At 36.4% G+C, this 21,533-nt stretch overlaps 1 protein-coding gene across 1 annotated transcript in view; it reads left to right on the top strand.

Moving 5' to 3' along the window:
- THOC2 (THO complex 2) overlaps nucleotides 1-21,533 on the top strand; it is a 150,492-nt gene that overhangs the window by 50,340 nt on the left and 78,619 nt on the right. The window contains exons 8-11 of the mRNA XM_007953366.1: nucleotides 4,167-4,333; nucleotides 16,702-16,794; nucleotides 19,219-19,374; nucleotides 19,946-20,118. Coding sequence (XP_007951557.1) covers nucleotides 4,167-4,333; nucleotides 16,702-16,794; nucleotides 19,219-19,374; nucleotides 19,946-20,118 — 589 coding nt within the window. The remainder of the gene's footprint in view (nucleotides 1-4,166; nucleotides 4,334-16,701; nucleotides 16,795-19,218; nucleotides 19,375-19,945; nucleotides 20,119-21,533) is intronic.

Genomic DNA, 21,533 nt, shown 5'->3' on the forward strand with positions numbered 1-21,533 from the left:
AAGACCTGGTCCCTCTCGGTAGGGTAACAAGGGAACGTGTTCAGTGCAGATCAGTGAGTAAGCACAAGCCCGCCTTGTTTCAGTGCTTTTTATCGTGTGAAGCATTATGTAGGACATAACAAATATAGTTATAAACCAAAAAATATGGCAAAACTGCCTTTATGTTTGCCCTTAAAATTACCTTTATTGGAAGCCTTTATTTCTTCATATGCCTTCGGGCTATACTATCTGGTGTCCTCACCTTTCAAACTGGAGGATTCCTTTTAGCATTTTTTTTAGGGTAGGTCTGGTTGTAATGAACTCTTTTAGATTTTGTTTATCAGGACATGTCTTGATTTCACACTTGTTTTTGAACAACAGTTTTGCTGAGTGCAAGATTCTTGAATGACAGTCTTTTCCTTTAAGTGCTTTGTCACCCCACTGTCATCTGGCCTCCATGGTTTCTGAGGAGAAATTGACAATTGGTCTTCTTGGGGTTCTCTTGTATATGACAGTTCACTTTTGTTGTTGCATTAAATTTGTTCTCTTTATCTTTGGGGTTTGTCACTTTGATTATATTATATCAGCATGAATGTCTTTGGTTTCATCTTATTTGGAATTTGTTGAGTTTCATGTATGTACAAATTTAATACGTTTGATCAGGTTTGGAAAGTTTTTCCATTAATTCCTCAGATGTTCTTTCTGCCCTCCATCTGGGACTCCCATAATGTGTATATTATTTCATTTAATGGTGCTCCACAGCTCTCTTGTGCTCTGTTCATTTTAATTTAATCTTCTTTCTTTTCTTCAGACTGGGTCATTTCAGTTGTCCTATTTTCAAGTTTGCTGATTCTTCTGCCAGTTCAAATCTACCTTTGAACCCCGCTAGTAAATTTGTTACTTTAGTTATTTTTCTAAGCTCCAGAATTTGTGTCTGGTTTCTTTTTATAATTTTTCTCTCTTTGTTAGTATTCTCATTTTATTCACATGTTGTTTTCTTGGTATCCTTTAGTTCTTTGTCCATAGTTTTCTTTAGTTCTTTGAATATATTTAAAACAGTTGTTTCAAAATCTTTATCTGGTAGGTCCAGTACCTGATCTTCCTGAAGGATGGGGCTGTTGGTTTATTTTTTGTTCCTTTGAATGGGCCATCCTTTCCTGTTTCTCTGTATGTCTTATGATTTTTTTTTGTGTGTGTGTATAAAATGGTACATTTGAGTAATATAATACAGTGGTACTATAACTCAAGTACTCCTCCCTTCCTCAGTGATTGCTACATTTCTTTCTTTCTTCCTTTTTTCTTTATTCTCTCTTTTATTGTTGAAGACTGTGGTAGTCTGTTAGCTTAGTCACTTTTTCAAACATTCTATAAATCCTTGCCCTGTTGCCGTGGTCTTCTGACTGTTCACCGGTGTTCTGACAAGGCAAGTGCTGCATTTTTTTTTAATCCACTTTTCTCTGTGGGAGGAGGGGAGTGTGGAGCTTCCTATTCTGCCATCTGGATACTGATATCTTGACTGTTCTTTATTTTTATTTAGTAATTTAATTTCTCTATTTAATAAATACAGGAGAAGTAGTAAGTTGGGGAAATTTGCTGAATCTTACTTTCATAAGCTATTGTCAGTATTAAAGCAATTTGAAGGCATTCTTGCAGCTTTATTGAGGTAATAACTGACATACAGTAAACTTCAGATATTTAAAATATACAGTTTGTCTTTTAATATTATATACATACCTATGAAAGTATCACCACAATAAAGATAACAAACATTTCCATTTTCCTCTTGTTCTTTTGTAATTTATCTTCCCTCATTCCTTCTCTTCCCCCTGCAACTACCAATGTGCTTTTTGTCACTAAAGATTAGTTTGCATTCTCTAGAGTCCTTTTTACAAAAGGCATCATACAGTGTGTAACTTTTTTTGGTCTGGTTTATTTTATTCAGTCTAATTATTTTGTGATTCTTCCATGTTGTTGTATGAATTAATCATTCCTTCCTATTTATTGCTGAACAGTATTCCATTGTATATTCTGCAATTACACTATAATTTGTTTATCCATTTACATGCTGATGGACACCTGCAGGTGTTTCCTATTAGAAATAAAGCTGATATGAATATCTGTGTACAAATCTGTGTGGACATAGACATTTCTTCCTTTTGGATAAATACCTGGGAATTGAAGGCTATATGTTTATCTTTTTAAGAAACAGCCAATTTTACAAAGTGATTATACCATTTTAAAGTCCCATTAGCAGCATATGAGAGTTGTAGTTGCTATTTTGGAGTCACTTTTGCCTTGATAGACCTTACTGATATATTTGGGGAACAAGGGTGCAGAATATTTAGACGTTTTCTTCCCAGAAACTTAAAGAAATATTTTTGGAGAGCTTATGAAATCTGGAGCACCTTTTAGTAAGACATGATCACTGCTTTAGTCCTTTTATTCTCATAGTATGAGAAATGGGAGAAAACATGTTCTGAAATTTGGATCTCTTAAAGAGGAAAAAAAAATAGTTCCTGTACTTGAAAAGTTTGTTTTTCTAAGTGATTGCTAAGATACTGTGAATCAGACATTAGGTTTATACCATTTAGTATGACTAAACGTGGACTAGGAGCTCTGGTAGCATAGGGCCTAAGGCACTTGACTGCTAACCAGAAGGCTGGTGGTTCACACCCACCAGCCACTCCTCAGAGGGAGGGTTGGGCAATCTACTTCCGTAGTGATACTGCCTCGGAAACCCAAGGAGGGGTCGAGGGGTCGCTATGAGTTGAGTCTGACTTGATGGCACATAACAACAACAACAACAAATGTGGACTTAGATGTAACTCTGGAAATCTCTTCTTACAAACAGGTCAGGGCATAAATAGCTTATGTAAGAATTTTCTTGGAAAAATCCTGTAAGTCATTTGTAAGGTACCAGATATCTCTCATGAAGTTCAGTACAGTTCTTTTTTTCTTCCAGCATCAGAAGAAATCAGTGTTTATTTGCTTACTCCAGTGAAGTAGTTAATTTGCATTTAGGGGCTATGTGTAATGAAAAATAATCTGTAATACTGGAATTCCATGTAGCTTGATGTGAGGCATGTGGAAACTGACATAAATTAAGAGAACAGCAGGTTCATATCTTAAGTTCACTCTTGGTCATAAGCATATGTGTTGTTGAGCAGAATGATGGGTAGAATTGCCTATATTATTTCAATTATTTCTCTATTTTTCTCCTTGTGTGTAAATGGTTGAATTCTAATAAAGTGAATGCATATATGATGTGACTGCACTATAATGAAATTATGATAATAGCTGAAGCCAAATGCATATAATAATAATAATAATAATAATAATATATTAACAGTAGGGTGGCTGGTAGGAATCTTTATCAAATCTATGCCCCTCAGCCCTTTTTAACTTAACTGTAGGAGATTAGAAAGGATAAGTGATCATGAGTATCTATTCAGTGTTTTTTTCCCTTTCTTTTCCTGATACCCTTGGGTTGTCTGCTTCTTTCCCCTTTTACTTGTGTCATCTGCATTCCTTTGTTGTATTCCCAACTCCCTTGTACCCTCCCATTTCTTTAGTGTCAGTAGTAAATGGTTTTCCCTTTAGAATTTGTAAAAAACCATAAATACAAATAGAAAGCAGTGGTAAAATTATATTGTGTAGCTCTGTTGTATATATGTAAGATAAATTTTAAAATGACTTTAAAAATGGTGGTCCACTCTCATGAACCTGAACTGTTTATCAGTATTCCAAATACTTTTACATAAAGATTTAATAAAACTTTAGTTGCCTAATTTGTATAATGCATTGTTTGATTTTCATATTTTAAGAATTAAAAATATGGATCTCTTTCACTAGCCTGTGAAATTAAGAACTAATGAGACAGTGTGGCATAGAAGAAAGTTTACTAGACTTAGTGTCACAAGTCCTGAGCTCCAGCCCTGTCTTTAACTCACTTTGTAATCTTGGGCAAGTTACATTTCTCATCTGTAGAATGTGGGGCCTGGACTTGATATAGAAAGTTATGAAGATGTCCCTCTGGGGGAGGGGAAACAAATGTACAAAATAAGTTGTTTTGTTTTAAAAACATTGTTTTAAATCTTGCTATATAAGTTATCCCTTAAAGTTAATGTGGCTTTACTCGAAATGATGTATAATCACTTTTGAATTTGTGTATATCTCATCTGTTGCAGGATGCTTTAATCTGGATCCCAATAGAGTTTTGGATGTCATTTTAGAAGTGTTTGAATGCAGGCCAGAACACGATGACTTCTTTATATCTTTATTAGAATCTTACATGAGTATGTGTGAACCGCAAACACTGTGTCATATTCTTGGGTTCAAATTCAAGTTTTATCAGGTAATAAAAAACATATATATATGTACATATATATATATATATACACACACACACACACACAGAGAGAGAGAGACACACACACACACAGGTTAATCTTATGATTTTATATGTACAATTTAATTTTGAATTTTATTTGTAATTAATTGGTTTCAGCTCATTCTAGCAGAGAGATAGATAAATGGATAGCTAACAGTAGAATGTAATAAGTAGTATGTCAGTGGTATGAATGATGTGATGTGAAAGCCTAGAGGAAAGCATGATTAATTTTTGCCTTGGGAGAGAGAGCGTCAGGGAATATTTTATAGACATTGACCACCTTTAATTTGGTTATTGAAGGATGAGTAGGAGTTTGTTGAAAGTTTTCTATCCAGAAGTAACAAACAATGTGAGAGTGAATGTGCGGGTGTGAATGTACGTGCATGTTGAAGGAATGGTATATGATCTGATATGGCTGAATTGTTAGCTGTGGATAAAAGAAGGGGCAAGAATCAAAGGTAGAAAGTTAGGCTTGTTTGTTAAGGGATATAATGCTGTGTTAAGAGTTAGGATTGTATTGTATAAACAGTAGCCATTCAAATTTTTATGGATATGAATACATATTTGAGGCATATCTTACATCATTTTCCATTTAAACCACTACAATAGATGTGTAACTATTCTCTATGGCTCGTTATTTCTCCTTCAATTCATCTTCCATATTATTGCTACTGTTACTTTCTAAAAGAGATATAATTGAGGCACTTCACCATTCAAAATCTTTTGCCTGTAGGATGAAAGTCAAATTCCTGAATGTGGTAGTAAAAGCTCTTGACAATCTAGCCCTGTACTTCCTTTCCAGCCTCATTAATCATATATATTTTTTTCTCAGATCTTATATTCTAGTCATCAGATACCTAGCCATTTCTTGAACTTAGGTATAGGTATTGTTGTGTGAACCTTTATTTATGCAGTTCCTTATAACTAGAGAACTATTCTTACCCAATCCTCTCACCTCTCCTTTCTTCATCTTGTGAATTCCTGTTTGTTCCTTAAGATCGAGTGATAACTTGTTCTGTAAAGATATGACTGACAGGTCACCAATGCAGAATTATTCACTTCTTAATCTGTATTCTCACAGGACTGGACACTGCTTCTACTGCTTATCATGTTATGTTAGAATAAACTATGTCTTATCTTTTTTGTCAGATTATATGCAATTTATATCAGGTTCTATGTTTTACTCATTTCTAGAGATTAGTTTTCTGCTTAGCCTAGTAAAACTCACTAAATGTAAATGAGTGATCTGTGTTTTAGGAAGATAATACTCTAGTTAGTAGATATTTTGGAAGATTTTAATGTAATAAGGCCTCCATTGTCCTTTTGGTGTAACTCTACTTATTTGTCTGTCTGCTTAGGATGATACAATAGTCAAGAAATACGTATTTATTGAGTGTTTATTATATGGTGTTGCTTTGCTAGGCACAGGACATGCTCTGAAGAGGAGGAGTATCTATTCTTGACCCCTTGGAATTTAAGTTAAGCTTGTAAGAGGATTCCTTTTAGGATTCTCAAATAATACATCACCTACTGTTTCTGTGTCTACTTTCATTTTCCATTCCCTGGGATGTTCCAGAAGATAGACGAGAAAGCAGATCAGAGCTTAAACGTATATAGCACTTTGAGGCCCAAACAAGACACATGGTAGGTTTTTTGGGCAAATTCACTACACCTTCATTTTTGTTCAAAAATTAAAGGAGCATACTCTTAATTAAGGGAAAGAGAGAGTCAAGTATTCCATTAAGTTTTTGAAGGCACTATAATTACTTTGGGTTTAGAAACATTAAGCCAACTGCTGAAGTGACAAGGTGGCTAAAATTTGACTTGGGCATGATGAATTAGAATATAAGTTAGGGCTTTGGAGACTAACTTTCAGAGCAGATCACAGTGAATAATGATGACCTACTGTATAAAATCAAGTACTGTTAGTTGAATGTGTGTTTTAGAATTGAAAAATTCTTTATATATGAAAATATTCCTCATGATAATATAAATATTCTTGAGCTGAAAATAGAGTGGTTGACAATATTTAAATAATATTTTTTGTGAGCATTTTTCTTATATAAGTAGTACCCAAGCAAGAAGCATTTGATTTAGAAATAACTTGTTCTCTGAAAGAGTAACTCCTGTGTTGCTCTTGTGCAACACCATTTTCCCTTGTTTCTGTTGTCAGAGCTATGAGGCTGTGCAGTTTTAAGGGCCACTGAAGGTAAGGGGAGAATTTAGATAATTTGTGGTTTGGAAGGTAAAGTAAGGAAAACTATGAAAATCAAGAACTGCTTAGAGCATCTAACCTTGGGAATAGGTTCCTAGGCATGTATGGTCTTTCTACAAAGGGCCTAACTCCACCCTTCTTCTCTCTGTCAGCCTCTCAGCCTCAACCCATATTCTGACCAGTTGAGAATTATTTGGATTTAACAGGCTTCCTTTTTTAATGCTAGTACTTCTAGGCAGAGCTCATCATTCCAATTTTCATGTCAGTAAGAATCATTTTATTCTAGCTTCCAGCTGTAATCAGATGTACTGGATACTGTGACTTAGAAGGATGATGGAAAATTTAGGCAGTTTTAGAGCATATGAACATTTTGGAGGATAGGGCAGCCACATCTACTCTGTTCTCCTATTAAGGAAATTGCTACAAGAGAGGATTTAGGGACAGCATGAGGAACCATACAAGGGACAGGGAGAATGGAGTCTTAGAAAGTATGAGAGCACTACAAAACAAACTTGGCTGTAGCTGTCTTGCAACAAGAAAGAGAAAGGAAATAATTGCTCTCACCCATGTCATAGCCCTTTGATATTTAGACTCAAAACACAATAATAGCAGTAATCGTGGTACCATGGTTAGGCTCTGTTACACCCCAAATTCATTCATTTAAGAAGTATTGATTGATTGCCTGTTGTGTGTGAGGCACTGTTCTAGGTGCTGTGGCTATCTCTGTAAAAAAAACAAAACAAAACAAAAAAAAAAAAAACAACAAAAAAAACCCCCAGAAATCCTTGCCTTCATGGTCCTTACAATCTAAGTAAATTACATGATGGTGTGTTAGAAAGTGATCAGTATGATGTGACAAAAAAGAAAATATAGAACAGGATATGGAAGATTGGGACTGTTGGAGTGGTAGGTTGTAATTTTAAATAGAATAGTGAGAATAGACTTCATTTAGGAGGTAAGATTTAAACAAAGACTTGAAGGATGTGAAGATGTAAACTGTGAATATCTGGGGAAGAGCCCCTAGGCAAAGGAAACAGCCAGTTCAGAGGCCCTAGAGTGGGCATATCTGTGTATTTGGGAACAGGAAGGAGGACAGTGTAGCTGAATTAGAGTGATTGAGTGGGAGAGAAGTAGGAGATAAGATCAAAGATGAGGGAACAGATCACGTAGGGCTTTGTCAGCTGGTGTAAGGTTTTTGACTTGGCTACTGAATGATGCCAGTGGAAAATTTTGAGCAGAGTGATAGGACCTTACTTAGTTTCTATTTTCGGTTCTCTTTTACTTTTTCACTTTTGTTATGAACATTTTCAAACATACAGAAAAATTGAATAGTGTAGTGAATATCCATAACCTATCACCTAGGATTAAGTTTATTAATGTGCTGCCATACTTTTTAAAAATATTAATTTATATTACACATATCATGAAAGCGCTCTCCTAAATATACCATAGTTTGCGCTTTTAAAAAATAAGGACGTTTTTCTATATAACCATGACACCAATTTCATACCTAACTAGATAAACAGTAATTCCTTACTATCAGCTCAGACCACAGATTTCCCAGATTGCCCCCAAATGCAGTTTACAACTGGTTTGTTCAAACTTTGATCCCATCAGAGACTACACATTGTATTTGGTTGTTATGATTCTTCAGTCTTTTTTTAATCTAGAATAGGGCACCCCTTTCCTTTAATCACATTCGTTGTTGAAGACCATTCCTTTAGAAGACTCCACCTTTTGGATTTATCTAATTGCTTTTTCATGCTTGTTTAATTTGTTCTGTGTCTCTTGTATTTTTTATATACTGTGAGTTAGGTCTGGAGGCTTGATAATGTTCAGGTACAATACTGAGTGGCAAAAATATTTTATAGGTTGTGTTTTATGTTTCACATTGCGTAACATCTAGTGTCAGTTTCACTTTTAATGGTTCAATAAGTTGGTGGCTGTCAATTCCCTCCATTATACATTTATATGCCATCTTGGCAATGACAGCAAGTTATCTGCAAGTTGATATTTTGCTGCCATGTCAATATCCAACCTTTCTTAACCTAACATTTATATGGTATAGATTTCATGGGTGAGCCTTGCTTGAATCAATTATTTTTTGTTGTTAGATTCTGTTGAATGGGTTCCACCTCATAGTGACCTTTTGCATAACAGAACGATGAGAGAACACTTATATGCTTAGGGGTTCCAAATTATTGATATATTTTATCATGCGTTCTACATTATTGATGTCATTCTTCTGTTAAGATGAGCCATCTCTTACCAGCTCAGGCTTGTTGGTTATCCTGGAGTACATGCAGTTCCTACTGGAAAGGCAGGACAAATGCTCCCCCCCCATTAATTACCAACTATCAGAGTGGCACAGTACCATAGGCATTTGACTGCTAACCGGAAGGTTGGTGGTTCAAACCCACCAGCTGTTCCATGGAAGGAAGATGGGGCAATCTACTTCCATAAAGATTTACTGCCTCAGAAAGCCAATGGGAGTTGTTATGAGTTGGAATCGACTGGATGGCAGTGAGTTTTTTTTTTAAAAAAGAGTAAAGAGTTTAATCGTTACCTCCAGTGGTAACATGAGTGGGGGCTGTGAGAGAGAGAAAGAGAGAGAAACAACGAATGTACAAGTGCAAGTTGACTTAGATTTTTAAAGGGTCAATCTGATTGTGGTAGCAGTGGAAGTTTATCACATTCTGGATATATCTTGAAGTTAGAGCCAATAGTATTTGGTGGTGATTGGTATGAGAAAGTATAGTTAAGGAATAGTCTAAAGTTGTTTTTGGACTGAACAGCTAAAAAGAAGGTATTGGCATCAACTCAGATAGGGAAATTTTCAGGTAGAATGGGTCCAGGGTTGTTAGGGATGGGAATCAGGAATTCAGTTTTGAACATGTTAAGTTGGAGATGTCTGTTAGATATCTAAGTTGAGATGTTGAGTAAATGGTTGGATATATGGATCTGGTATTCAGGAGAAAGGTCTGGGCTAGGAATAGAAATAAGGGTGTCAAAAGAATGTAGATGTTATTTAAAGTTTGGACACTGGATAAAATCATCAAGGAATGGAGACAGATAAGAGGTGGTAACACAAGGACTGAGCCCTGGGACACTCCAGTGTTAAGGGGTCTGGGAGAAGAGGAGGAGCCAGGAAAGGAAGTTGAGAAGGAGCAACATGTAAGATAGGAGGTAAACAGAGAATGTATTATCTTGGAAGTTAAATGGAGGGGAAAATGATCAACTGTGTTAGTATCACTTATGGTTCATATAAATGAAGATTGAAAATTGACCATTGGGAGGTCAGAGCTAGCCATTTTGGTGATGTTGGAATGGTATTTTGAGACAATGGGAAGAGCAGATTTGAATATAGTGAGAGTAGACAAACTCTATCAAGGAATTAAGGAGCTCTGGTGGTGCAGTGCCTAAGGCATTTGACTGCTAATCAGAAGGTTGGTGGTTCAAACCAACCAGCCTCTCCACAGAAGGAAGATGAGGCATTCTATTTCCGTAAAGATTTGCCACCTTGGAAATCCAGTGGGGGTCATTATGACTCGATGGCAGTGGGTAGGTATCAAGGAATTGCTGCACAGGAGAACAGAGAAATTGAGTGGTAGCTAGAAGAGGAAGTGGGGTCAAATAAAATACTTTTTTTTTTCTTCAAAGATAGGAGGGATAACACTTGTATGCTGATGGGAATAATTGAATAAAAAGGGGGAAAACTGGTGATACCAGAGAACCAGGAAAGAATTATTGGAGCATTGTTCTTGAGTAGGATAGAGAAATTGGAGTCTTAAGGGGAGGCATTGACTTGAAATAGGAGCAGAGAGAATTAATTTATAATAATAGGTAGTAAGGTAGTGTATATTAGGTACAGTTTTTGATAGGTGGGTAGATGTGATGATAGTTTATAGAAGTTCTAACAGTTGCTTTACCTTTTTTTCACTGAAGTAGAAAGTAAAGTCATAAGCTGAGAGAGAAGATTTAAGAAGAGTTACCTGAGGTTAGAGGGCAAATAGTTGTTCAGGAGAGTGAATGAACTAGAGAAGCAGAGCTTACTTGAAGTTGGATACATGAAGTCAGCGTTTTGGAGATGTAGCTTTTGGTAATATTAAAGTGAATGATATAGAGTGAGGGGTTGACATAGAGGAGAAGATCTTTGGAAGAGAGGAGTTCATGGAACTGAGAGGCCAGCATGATGGAAAGAACACCAACATGTATTTCAAAATCTCCCAAAATTAAGAAGTAGAGTTGGAGAGAGTGACAGTGAGTCAGAAACTAAAATCATTGCAAAGTGAAGGTCAGTGACCCAGGGCTCCATAGATGGCAGCAACAGGATGTTAGTGAAAATGGTGGAGTAGGGTACTTCAGGTCTCCATCCCTCCACAAAAGCAACTAATGAGCTGTGGCAAAAATTGTCAGAATCATCTTTTATAGAACCCTGGAATATAATAAAAAATGTACAATAACCAGAGGAATACTTGGTGAAGAAAGAAGCTGCTGTCTGTAGTAAGAGAATGCTATGGAGTTTTAAACTCTCTGCCTACCATCATTCACCCCTTTGATTGGCAGCCATGAAGACAGAAACCAACTCTCCTGGGAGCAAAGAGTTTTTCTCAAAGAGTTGTGGTTGGGGCCTTGACCTGTGTGGCTGCTCTGTGAAGACTGGTGCAAAGAGTAGCCTTTGTTTCATCTGACTCAGAGCATTCCCAAGCCTGGTTTGTCTTCTTGGATAGCTTTTGCCAAAAGCATTTAAAAGTCTAAGTATTGATCACAGCAGCCTGGGGCAAAGGACAACAGTCGGGACAGGCAATTGAGAGACCAAAAAACCTGGAAAGGAAGAAGTTGGGAAAGGACTTATGTGAGGAAATAAGAGCTTTTCAAAGCTCCTGCATATACCGAGAAATCATAAAGGCCAACCACATACTCAGGGCTGGATATATGCTCAGAAAAGGCTTAAGAAGTCCCTAAGCTTTCACTTCTGGCTAGCCTCAAGTTCTGTGCTAGTAGGAAGTGAAGGCTAAGGCAGAGTTGTAAATGGTTTGGATAGGCATTGAAGGAGGACCTGAACACAGATCCAGTCTGCAATGACTGGCAGAGTAGCTTTCTCTCTCTCTCTCTTTTTTTTTTTTTTATTCATGGAATATAAGAAAATTGTCATTAAGCTAACAGAACACAGAATTCAGTTGCCATACATGACAGAGAATTTAGACTTTATGAAAATAGTTTAGAAAAATCACTAACCAGGCGGACAACAACCTACAACAAGCAGCAACAATAAACCCTGGGGATGAAGAAAAATCTGATTTCCAGAGTTACAACATTATAATATTCAAATATCCAATTTTCAACAAAAAATTATTAGGCATGGAAAGAAACAAAGGTTGGGTTAGTCACCGGAAAAAAAAATAATAAAGGAAAATCCATAAGGAAGCCTAGACATTGGACTTTATAAAGAATTTAAATAAACTCTATTAAATATGCTCAAAGAACTGAGGAAAACCATGGATAAAGAACCAAAGGAAACTAGGATAGAAAATGTTTAACCAAGTAGCTAATTATCAATAAAGAGAAATAATCAAAAAGAACATAATAAATTATAGAGTGCAATAATTGAAATGAAAAATGCACTGGAGAGGTTCCAGAGCAGATTTGAGCAGGAAGAACATTTAAGAATCTGTGAAATGGTAGATAGGCCAATTGTGATTGTCCATCTGAGGAGCAGAAAAAGAAATGAAATAAAAATGGACAGAGGCTAAGAGACCTATGGAATACCATCAAGCATACAAACAGACATAAGGGGAGTACCAGAGGAAGAGGGTATAGATAAATGGATAGAAAGAATATTTTAAGTAGTAATGGCCAGAACATCCCCAAATTTGATGAAAGACATGAATCTACACATCCAAGAAGCATAGTGAACTCAAAGAAGGATAAACTGAAAAGAGATCTATACCAAGGCACATCATTGTCTAATTGTCAAAATAGAATCTTGAAATCAACAAAAGAGAAATGATTTGTCAGGTACAAAGGATCCTCATTAAGATTTCATGCTGATTTCTCCTCAGAAACTGCGGATGCCTGGGGGGCAGTGGGATCGTATTCAAAGTGCTAAAAGAAAAAAAAAACCTATCACTCAGGAATTCTGTATCTCATCTAGATGAAACGATGGGTCTTTCCTCATTCACAGCAAAGAAGAATGAAGAAAACCAAAGATTCATGGAAACAATTAGTCCTTGTGACTGGTACACCATGCGATTCACAGCCTATATGACTATGAGACCAGAAATAGATGGTGCCCAGCTACCAATGTCAACCACTGGGGGGAGGGGGCGCTATGTAGGAGATCCTGGATAGAGAGGGAAAACAATGTGGAACAAAACTCAAAATCATTTGGAAAAAAAAAAAAAAGTGGGACCAGATGTGCTGCTCTGACAGAGCCTGGTGGAACCACTGAGACTATGGCCCCTAGCTGCCCTTCAGGTCTGGAATTGAACCTACACCTCTGGCTTCCAGCCAAACAGAAGGCAGGCATATGAGTTGAACATTTACCTGAAGTAGATACACTCCTTGGAGAGAACAATCATGGGAGAAAGAAGGGCTGTTTATGCACAGGGAGACAACTCGGGGCAGGAGTGCATGGAGGGATGGACACAGGAAGAGGTAACTATCTGGAGGAAGTGGGAGAGGGGGGCTGTTGTATTGTGGTAAATTGTAGTAAATGCCATGAAGACAGTATATGTGAACTGCTGTATGGAAAGTGAATTTACTCTGTAAACTTTCACCCAAATCACAATTAAAACAAAATAAAACAAAACCCCAAAACCGTATCAGACAGTCGTCACATGAAATGCTGAGTTTAGAGCTCACTTTCTTTAATAAGGCAAAAGTCAGTGAATTGATTTTCAGCAGGATGGCTGAAAGTTGTCCACTTCTTCCTGTAATTTCATTTAAGTAATATCTGAATATATTAGTTTATATATTAGTAAAAAAAGAGCTCTGGTGTCATAATGTCTAAGACATTTAACTGCTAACCAGGAGGTTGGTGGTTCACACCCATCAGCTGCTTCGCAGAAGAAAGATGATGCAGGGAAAAAAAAAAAGGAATTCTGTTATCTGTATTCTGCAAAATGATCCTTCAAAAATGAAAGAGAAATCAAGACATTCCCAGATAAACAAAAACTGAGGGAGTTTGTTACCACTAGATATGCCCTAAAAGAAATACCAAAAGGAATCCTTTAAGATGAAATAAAAGGATATTAGATAGTAACTCAAAGCCATAAATTAAATAAAGAACCCTGTTAAGTAGCCACATAGGTAAATATTAAAAGCTGTATTGTATTTTTGGTTTGTAACTTCTTTTTTTCCTATATGATTTAAAAGACAAATGCATCTATGTTAATGGATACCCAATGATAAAGATGTAATTTGTAACACTAACAATATAAGGGAGGAGGTTGGTATTCAAACTAGGTTGTTACAAGTTTAAGATGTAATCTCCAACGTAACCACTAAGAAAATAACTAAAACAAAAAGAAATGAGAAAGGAATCAAAATGGTACACTACAGAAAAAAAAAATCAAACAGTAAATAAGGTAGTAATGGAGGAAGTGAGGAACAAAAAATATGTAAGGCATAGAAAACAAATAGCAAAATGGCATAAGTTAGTTTAAGCTTACCAGTTAAAAGTCAGAGTTTGAATACAAAAATATAATACATTAATATGCTGTCTATAAGAGACTCTTTAGATCTAAAAAACACAAATAGGTTAAAAGTGAAAGGATGGGAAAAGATACTCCATGCAAATAGTAATCAAGGAGCTCTGGTGGTGTGTGGTTAAGGCATTTGGCTGCTAACCAAAAGGTTAGCCACTTCACAGAAGAAAGATGAGGTAGTCCACTTCGATAAACCCTTGGAAACCCAGTGGGTTCACTATGAGTGGAGCTTGACTTAATGGCATTGTTTTTTGGCTAATCAATAGAGAGCTGGGGTGGCTATACTAATATTGGACAATATAGACTTTAAAACATATTTTTTACAAGAGGCAAAGAAGATTATTATATATTGATAAAAGGCCAATCGATCAAGATGTAACAATTTATAAACATATATGTAGCAAACCACAGAGCCCCATAATGTTTGAAGCAAATAGAATTGAAGGGAGAAATAGATAATTCTGCAATAATAATTGGACATTTCTATATCCCATTCAGTATTGAATAGAAAAACTAGATACAAGATCAATAAGGAAATAATATTATAAACCACCTAGACCTAATAGACATGTCTAGAGCACTTTACTCAGCAACAGCAGAATGTACATTTCTCTAGTGCATATGTATATTTTTTCAGGATAGAACATATGTTAGGTCACAAAACAGGTCTCAATAAATTTAAAAGGATTGAAATCATACAAAGTATCTTTTCTGACAATGTAACTAGATCTCAGCAACAATGAGAGTTAGTGAGTGATGTGAAAATAAAGTTAGGGGCTTTAGGAAGGGTAGAGGGAGAATGAAGCAACAATAAAAAGCAAAACTATTACTCCTCCTCCAGGTCCAGTAGTGTGAGGGGTCTGGGGTAAAACAACCATTTGACTTGGTTACAGTGGGAGTGGTGTTCTTAAGGAGAGCCAGGTTTTTCAGTTCTAGCAGTAACGTAAAGGGAACATTTTGAGGAGAGGTTTGGGCTACAGGGGTTTTTGCTAATGATAGATCATGAATTCCACTGGATACTAGGGAAGGCTTTCAAGAATGGTGGAAGGAATAGAACAGGGATTATGAAGAGCAATGTGGGACTCAGCGTGTGGGAGATGATATGTGACCTGGGAATCTGAGAGCTCTTGTGATTCATTTCATTGGGTTTAACAGGAATAATGAGAATAGTCCTGGTAGATTCATTTCAGGTAATGAAGTTAAATAAGGTATTGTAGGTTTGATCTGAGACCCTGACTACCATTTCTTTTTATTGGAAATTGTTTTGATAATAGCCATTTGTAAACAAACATTTGATGATTTGTCTGTTCTAAAAATTATAGTGAAGCAGAATGCCTTACTTATATGATGCATACTAGTTTGGTTAGCTTTGTATTTTATGTGTATAATGTTCTTCACAATTACGGGAGGAGCCTTACATACAAAGGTCTCATTTTCAGTGTTGAGTAGAATTAGCATATAATGTATTGCCACTCTATGCTTTTTATTTGCATTTGGCCATTTAATTTGCCATTTATTTGCCAGTAATCCTCACTTTATCCATTCATCTGACCTCAGCAGTTTAAAAGGCAGGGAAAATACTCTTAAAATTGATAGCATCAAAGATCCTTGTATTTTTGTGTAGGATCTTCAGGACTGGCCTGGAATTGACTTTGCCATATTTTAAAATGTTAATTTATTCTTCTGTAATATGTATAGGAGTCTTGGTGGTGCATTGGTTAAGCTAACCAAAAGGTTGGTGATTTGAATCCACCTGGCAGCTCTGTGAAAGATCTGGTGATTTGCTCCTGTAAAGATTACAGCCGAGGAAACTCTGAGGCAGTTCTACTCAATCACATGGGGTCACCATGAGTTGAAAATTAACAGCCCTGACAATAACAATATCTATAGACACCTGTTTTGAAGGGAAAATTAGCAGACAAGCAGATATACTTAATACAGAACTCAAGATATCCAAGTAGATGGAGAAAAGGATAAAGCAAACACAGATGGTTCTGCATTTCCACAGTTGTCAGCCTTTTCTATTTACATCTCCACTGAGAACTCCTTTAAAAAGCAAGTTAAGAAAACATACACACACATAAACCAAAACCCAGGCTAAATATTGTGCTGTGTAAGCTCACACTTAATCTATTCAGTTGTCAGATTTTATTCAGATATTAGCATGCAAATATAATGTGCCCATTCTCGAGACTTCCTCGTGCTCCTCAGAGCTGTGTTCCAATGTGCAAAGGGATGTTGATGTAATAATCTTTGTTCTGAATTCAGATGTTAGGTATGATCAGGGAGAGAAATGAGAGGTGTATTACTGGCCTAGAGATTTTTGATCTAATAGTTATTAATGGTAAAGGATATAATTTTAGTTGTACTTCATGCACTAAATACAAACTCTTTTTTTTTTTTTAAAGGAACCGAATGGAGAGACTCCATCATCTTTATACAGAGTTGCAGCAGTACTTCTGCAATTTAATCTTATTGATTTAGATGATCTTTATGTACACGTAAGTCAAATGATCTGCTAAGATTTGATTATCCATCCCAGGGGTGGGGAGGAGGAGTAGGCAGACATGTAGTACTTGAAGGTTGGTTTTAGGCTTTTAAAGTGTTAATTTTTGAAGCCTTAATACCTTATTACTTTGTGTTTATATGAATTTCTTTTTTTTTTTTTCAATAAAGTACAGAAATCAGATACCTTCTGGTCACTTTATAGAGTTTGAGTTGGATCTGAAGTTCAAGTTCTTTCTTAATTGCTAACAAGGCATATGCCTTGAGCAGAGAGGCCAAGAGCTAATCAATTGTTTTAGGCTTCTCAGTAATACACAGATTATGGGAAATATGGGATACTTACCTCTTCCTTCTCCCAAAAATGTTATTTTTAGGCATTCAAGATAAATGGGAAACTGTTAGTATATTTAAATTTTTTTGCTGTGTTTTTACTGGGTAATAAAAGGGTGGCACAGTGCCTAAGACATTTGACTGCTAACCAGAAAGTTAGCAGTTCAAATCTAGCTGCTCCATGGGAGGAAGATGGGACAATCTACTTCCATAAGATACATCGCCTTAGAAACCCAATGGGTGTTGCTAGGCATCGGATTTGACTCCATGGCAGTAAGTTTTGTTTTGGAATAAAAGAATAACATTGTGTTTTTATTGCTGGAACCATAATCTAGAATAGTATGTATGTGATTGTGATAGAGGACCTCTCCTTTGGCAGTTTAACCTATCAATTAGTAAAAACTTCAGTTTGTAGTGTAGAAATTCCTGTTTTGTTAGGTTTTACTTTATGTTATCTGTGAATGTAAATCTGTCCACATCATCTTCACTGCCTTTCAAATCACTTTCTAATTTCCCTATCATTAGTTACTGTGGCTACAGTGTTGAATGAAACCTAGTATCTGCCTTGGAAGCCACCATAGTGTAACAAGGGAGAGAAACATTTTCCATTTTGGTGTAGTGCCTGAGGCATTTGACTGCTAACCAGAAAGCTGGTGGTTCAAACCCACTAGCCACTCCTCGGAAGGAAGACTGGGCAATCTACTTCCGTAGAAATACTGCCTCAGAAACCCAAGGAGGGGTCACTATGAGTCGGAATGGTAGTGTGTTTTATATTGGAGGTCTGCACAAATTGCTGTGGGAGCTGAGTAGATAGCATCTCTGCCTAAGGAGATTTTGTAACACTTTTACAAACTAGCAATGTTGAACTGGAATCTTGATAAATGAGTAGGTGTTGGCCAGGGTTAAGTGATGGGAGCCTTTCTAAACAGAATGAACTGAGTGTAAATGCAGATGATTTGAAAGAGCTTCATTATCCCTCGAGGGGAATATGAAGAAGCTCAGAGAGGTTGGTGCCTAGGGCAGGTAGATCAGATGAGGATGGAGAAGTGGGTTGGGGCTAAATTGTGAAGGGCTTTAAATGCCGTAGGAAGGAGTTTGGATTTTTTTCTCAGGAGTAGCAAGCTATTTAAGATTTAGAGTGGAGACATGATATACAAACTGAGAATATGGAAAAGGGAGAATTTGGAGACATGTGAATGCCTTTAGAGGCAAGTGTAGACTGGTAGGACAAATAGAAAGTACGGAAATGATAGTAGATTTATTACCAAAATGTTTACGTGTAATATTTTCCCATATTCCCTTTCATTGTTTGTTTCCTCTGCATTAGCCTTAACAACTGAAATAGATTACACATTTCTAGGGGATAGGAATACTTCTTTTACAGCTCCATAGTGCCTAGCACAAGCCACTACATAATGATTTATTGGCTATATTTTTCTTTGTATTGGGATTATTTTATGAAATGTGTACATTCACTTTCTTCCACTCGAACCTTTGTCATAATAGTGTGTTGACTGTAGACATACTATTTTCTTGTTTGTTATAAAGTAGAAATTGGTTTGTGACTTAAGTCAGTTACGTATCTAGAAAATTAAAAGTGAAATGTCAAGGTGTTAATTTTTCTTAACTGAGATTTTTCATTTAGAGGAATCAAATTTACTACTTTATATAATTTAGTTGCTCACCTCTCCCTAATTAGATTTGTATACAATACTTTGTAACTTGGAGTTTGGTCTTTAAAGGGAAAACCTGGTGATATTTTAGATGCAACAGTTGCCTACTTTCTTGAGCAAGCTAGTAAATTCAGTGGTAAGCATCACTGGTATAATACTAATTTAGGACTTCCAGCAGCTAGAAGATAGGAAATTTTGAACTGCTATCTGATTTTAAGAGGTCCAGAATTCAGGTACTTAACTCTGCCAATTTATAGGAAAGTAACCAAGAGAAACTTATTTAGAAAGGAAATCATGGTCATGAGTAGACTAGACTTCTTATTTACACTTTGATCAATTGAGAGTACATAGTATTTGCTTTTTATATATGCAAGTTGGTATTAGCTGTTATATAAACTTTTGATCAACTGTTTTCAGCTTCTTCCAGCTGATAATTGCATTATGGATGAACACAAACGAGAAATAGTGGAAGCTAAGCAGATTGTTAGAAAACTTACAATGGTGGTGTTGTCTTCTGAAAAAATTGATGAACGAGAAAAAGAGAAGGAAAAAGAAGAGGAGAAAGTAGAGAAGGTGTGTAATTCATTCTAGTAAAATTATTAACATTGTGTTCTGAATTTAGAAATATCAGTTCTAATATTTAATCAATTTGTGGAATTATAATTTGTTAAACAATTTTGGTTATTATGAAACCTGGTTTTGGAGATACTCGTTTGCAAAAGAGTTTGTTTTTAATCTGATTGGCAGTTTCCCCAAAGAGGCTGCCATATTTTATCTCATATATAAATATTTAATTTTAAAACTTATTCGAAGTAAAATCACAAAATGGATTAACTTCACCCCATTTGTACTTTATATAGTAATGCCTCTCAGGTTCTAAAGAGATTCTCAAACAAAAATTAATGAGTTCTAGTTCCCTGTGATAAAATATGCCATTTAGTAAAACTTAATTTAATCCCAAGTCTGTAAACTGTCACTCTTGTGTCAGCTAAATGTACTTTCAGGAAAAAACTCTTTTGAGTTTCCCATAGATGGCAGCCATTATTGATGTATATTGTGTTGTGTGACTCATTTTTTTTAGTGAAAGTATTAAGATTTCTTGTTGTCTGTGTCTTAAGTATCTTTGTTGTGATTGTTCTTTTAGCCACCTGACAACCAAAAACTTGGTTTGTTGGAAGCCTTGTTAAAGATCGGTGATTGGCAGCATGCACAGAACATTATGGATCAGATGCCTCCATATTACGCAGCTTCGCATAAGCTAATAGCCCTTGCTATTTGCAAGCTCATTCACGTAACTCTTGAGCCTCTCTACCGAAGGTATGTTCCTGGATACTTTACAAATCATTAACGTAGAAATAGTTTGAGTACAAAAAATTTTGCATATATATCTTGTCTGCTCAAACTAAGCATGTATTTTAATACCTTTTATCAAAAGATAACTATTCAGAGAGTGTATCAGTCAATCTGATAAAGATTAATCAGTGACTTGTCTCCTAATTTATAGAGCAGGTGTTGTAAAACCTGTGCTATATTGTAGTCTTAAAAACTGTAGACTTCTAGGATGGGTTTGCTCCTTTGAGAGTGAGGACTCCATTCTTCTACTTTTGACTTTCCCTTCTCTCTGGAGGAGGGGTCAGAGAATTCCTAAGACTTTTAACAAGTTGCCCTCAAGTCGATTCCCACTCCTGGTGACCCTTGACCCTGTGTGTGTCAGTCGAACTGAGCTTCATAAAGATTTTGATGGCTAATTTTTTTTTTCAGAAGTAGAATGCTAGGCCTTTCTTCTAAGGTGCCTCTTGGTAGACTTGAACTTTTCAGATAGCAGCTGTTAACTGTTTGCATCACTTGGGGACTACTTAGGTTTTTAATTCTTACAAGACTGAATTATTTTCTGCTTTGAATTTTTTTTTATTGAAACCATGGGTTTTCAGTAATGGAAGGCATTTTGAAGGAAATGAAACAGATTTTGATTAGGTAATAATGATTTTGATGCAATGAGTGGGACACATATGTCCCAAGGAGTCTCTGGTGCTAGGGTTGGTGGGATGAGGATGAGGCTTGTTTCTTCAGATTCCCGCAGTTATATAGGCTCCCACCAGATGGCAGTATGCACTAAAAGTGGATTAGCAACTTCCCACTAAACTCCAGAAGTGGAAAGTATAGGTGGACACTGTTTGTCCTGTGGGTGACAAAAGGGTTAGGGTATTTTTCTCTCTATCTTGAATGAGAACACTGCCTACTTTGCTTGCCTTATTTCTCAGGCATATAGGCTGCTCTTGTAGAAATTGCTAGTGCAGCCTTTCTCAACATCCCTGGTTTACTGTTGACCAGTCCTCTAGGTATTACCCTACATGCAGGATAATTATGAATGGTATTGGCAGCAGCTCTGGCTTCAGCCCCACAGATCAGAGCCTGCCTCAAAAATCTCAGCCTTGTGCCTTGTGCATAGCTACTAGCTGCTTTCTTCAGTGACACCTGGGCTGTGGACAGTGAAGGCTTATTCTGGAGTGACTCCTGTAACTCCACAGCTGGACACCTGCTCAGCAGGTGAGAACTTTGGGCATGCTGTCCTTTTTAGTGTGATACCCACATCTATTATGCTGCTCACCTTCCATACCATTGTTTCATTCATACTTAGTCTAGGTAGTGGAACCCAGATTGAGGAATGTTTATTGATTTGAATCAGGGTTCTTATATTCATATTTTTCTGTTTCATTTTCCAGTAACTCTGA

Source organism: Orycteropus afer, unplaced genomic scaffold, assembly GCF_000298275.1.
Source record: "Orycteropus afer afer isolate SDZICR_OR568_19922 unplaced genomic scaffold, OryAfe1.0 scaffold00388, whole genome shotgun sequence".
Lineage (NCBI taxonomy): Eukaryota > Metazoa > Chordata > Mammalia > Tubulidentata > Orycteropodidae > Orycteropus > Orycteropus afer.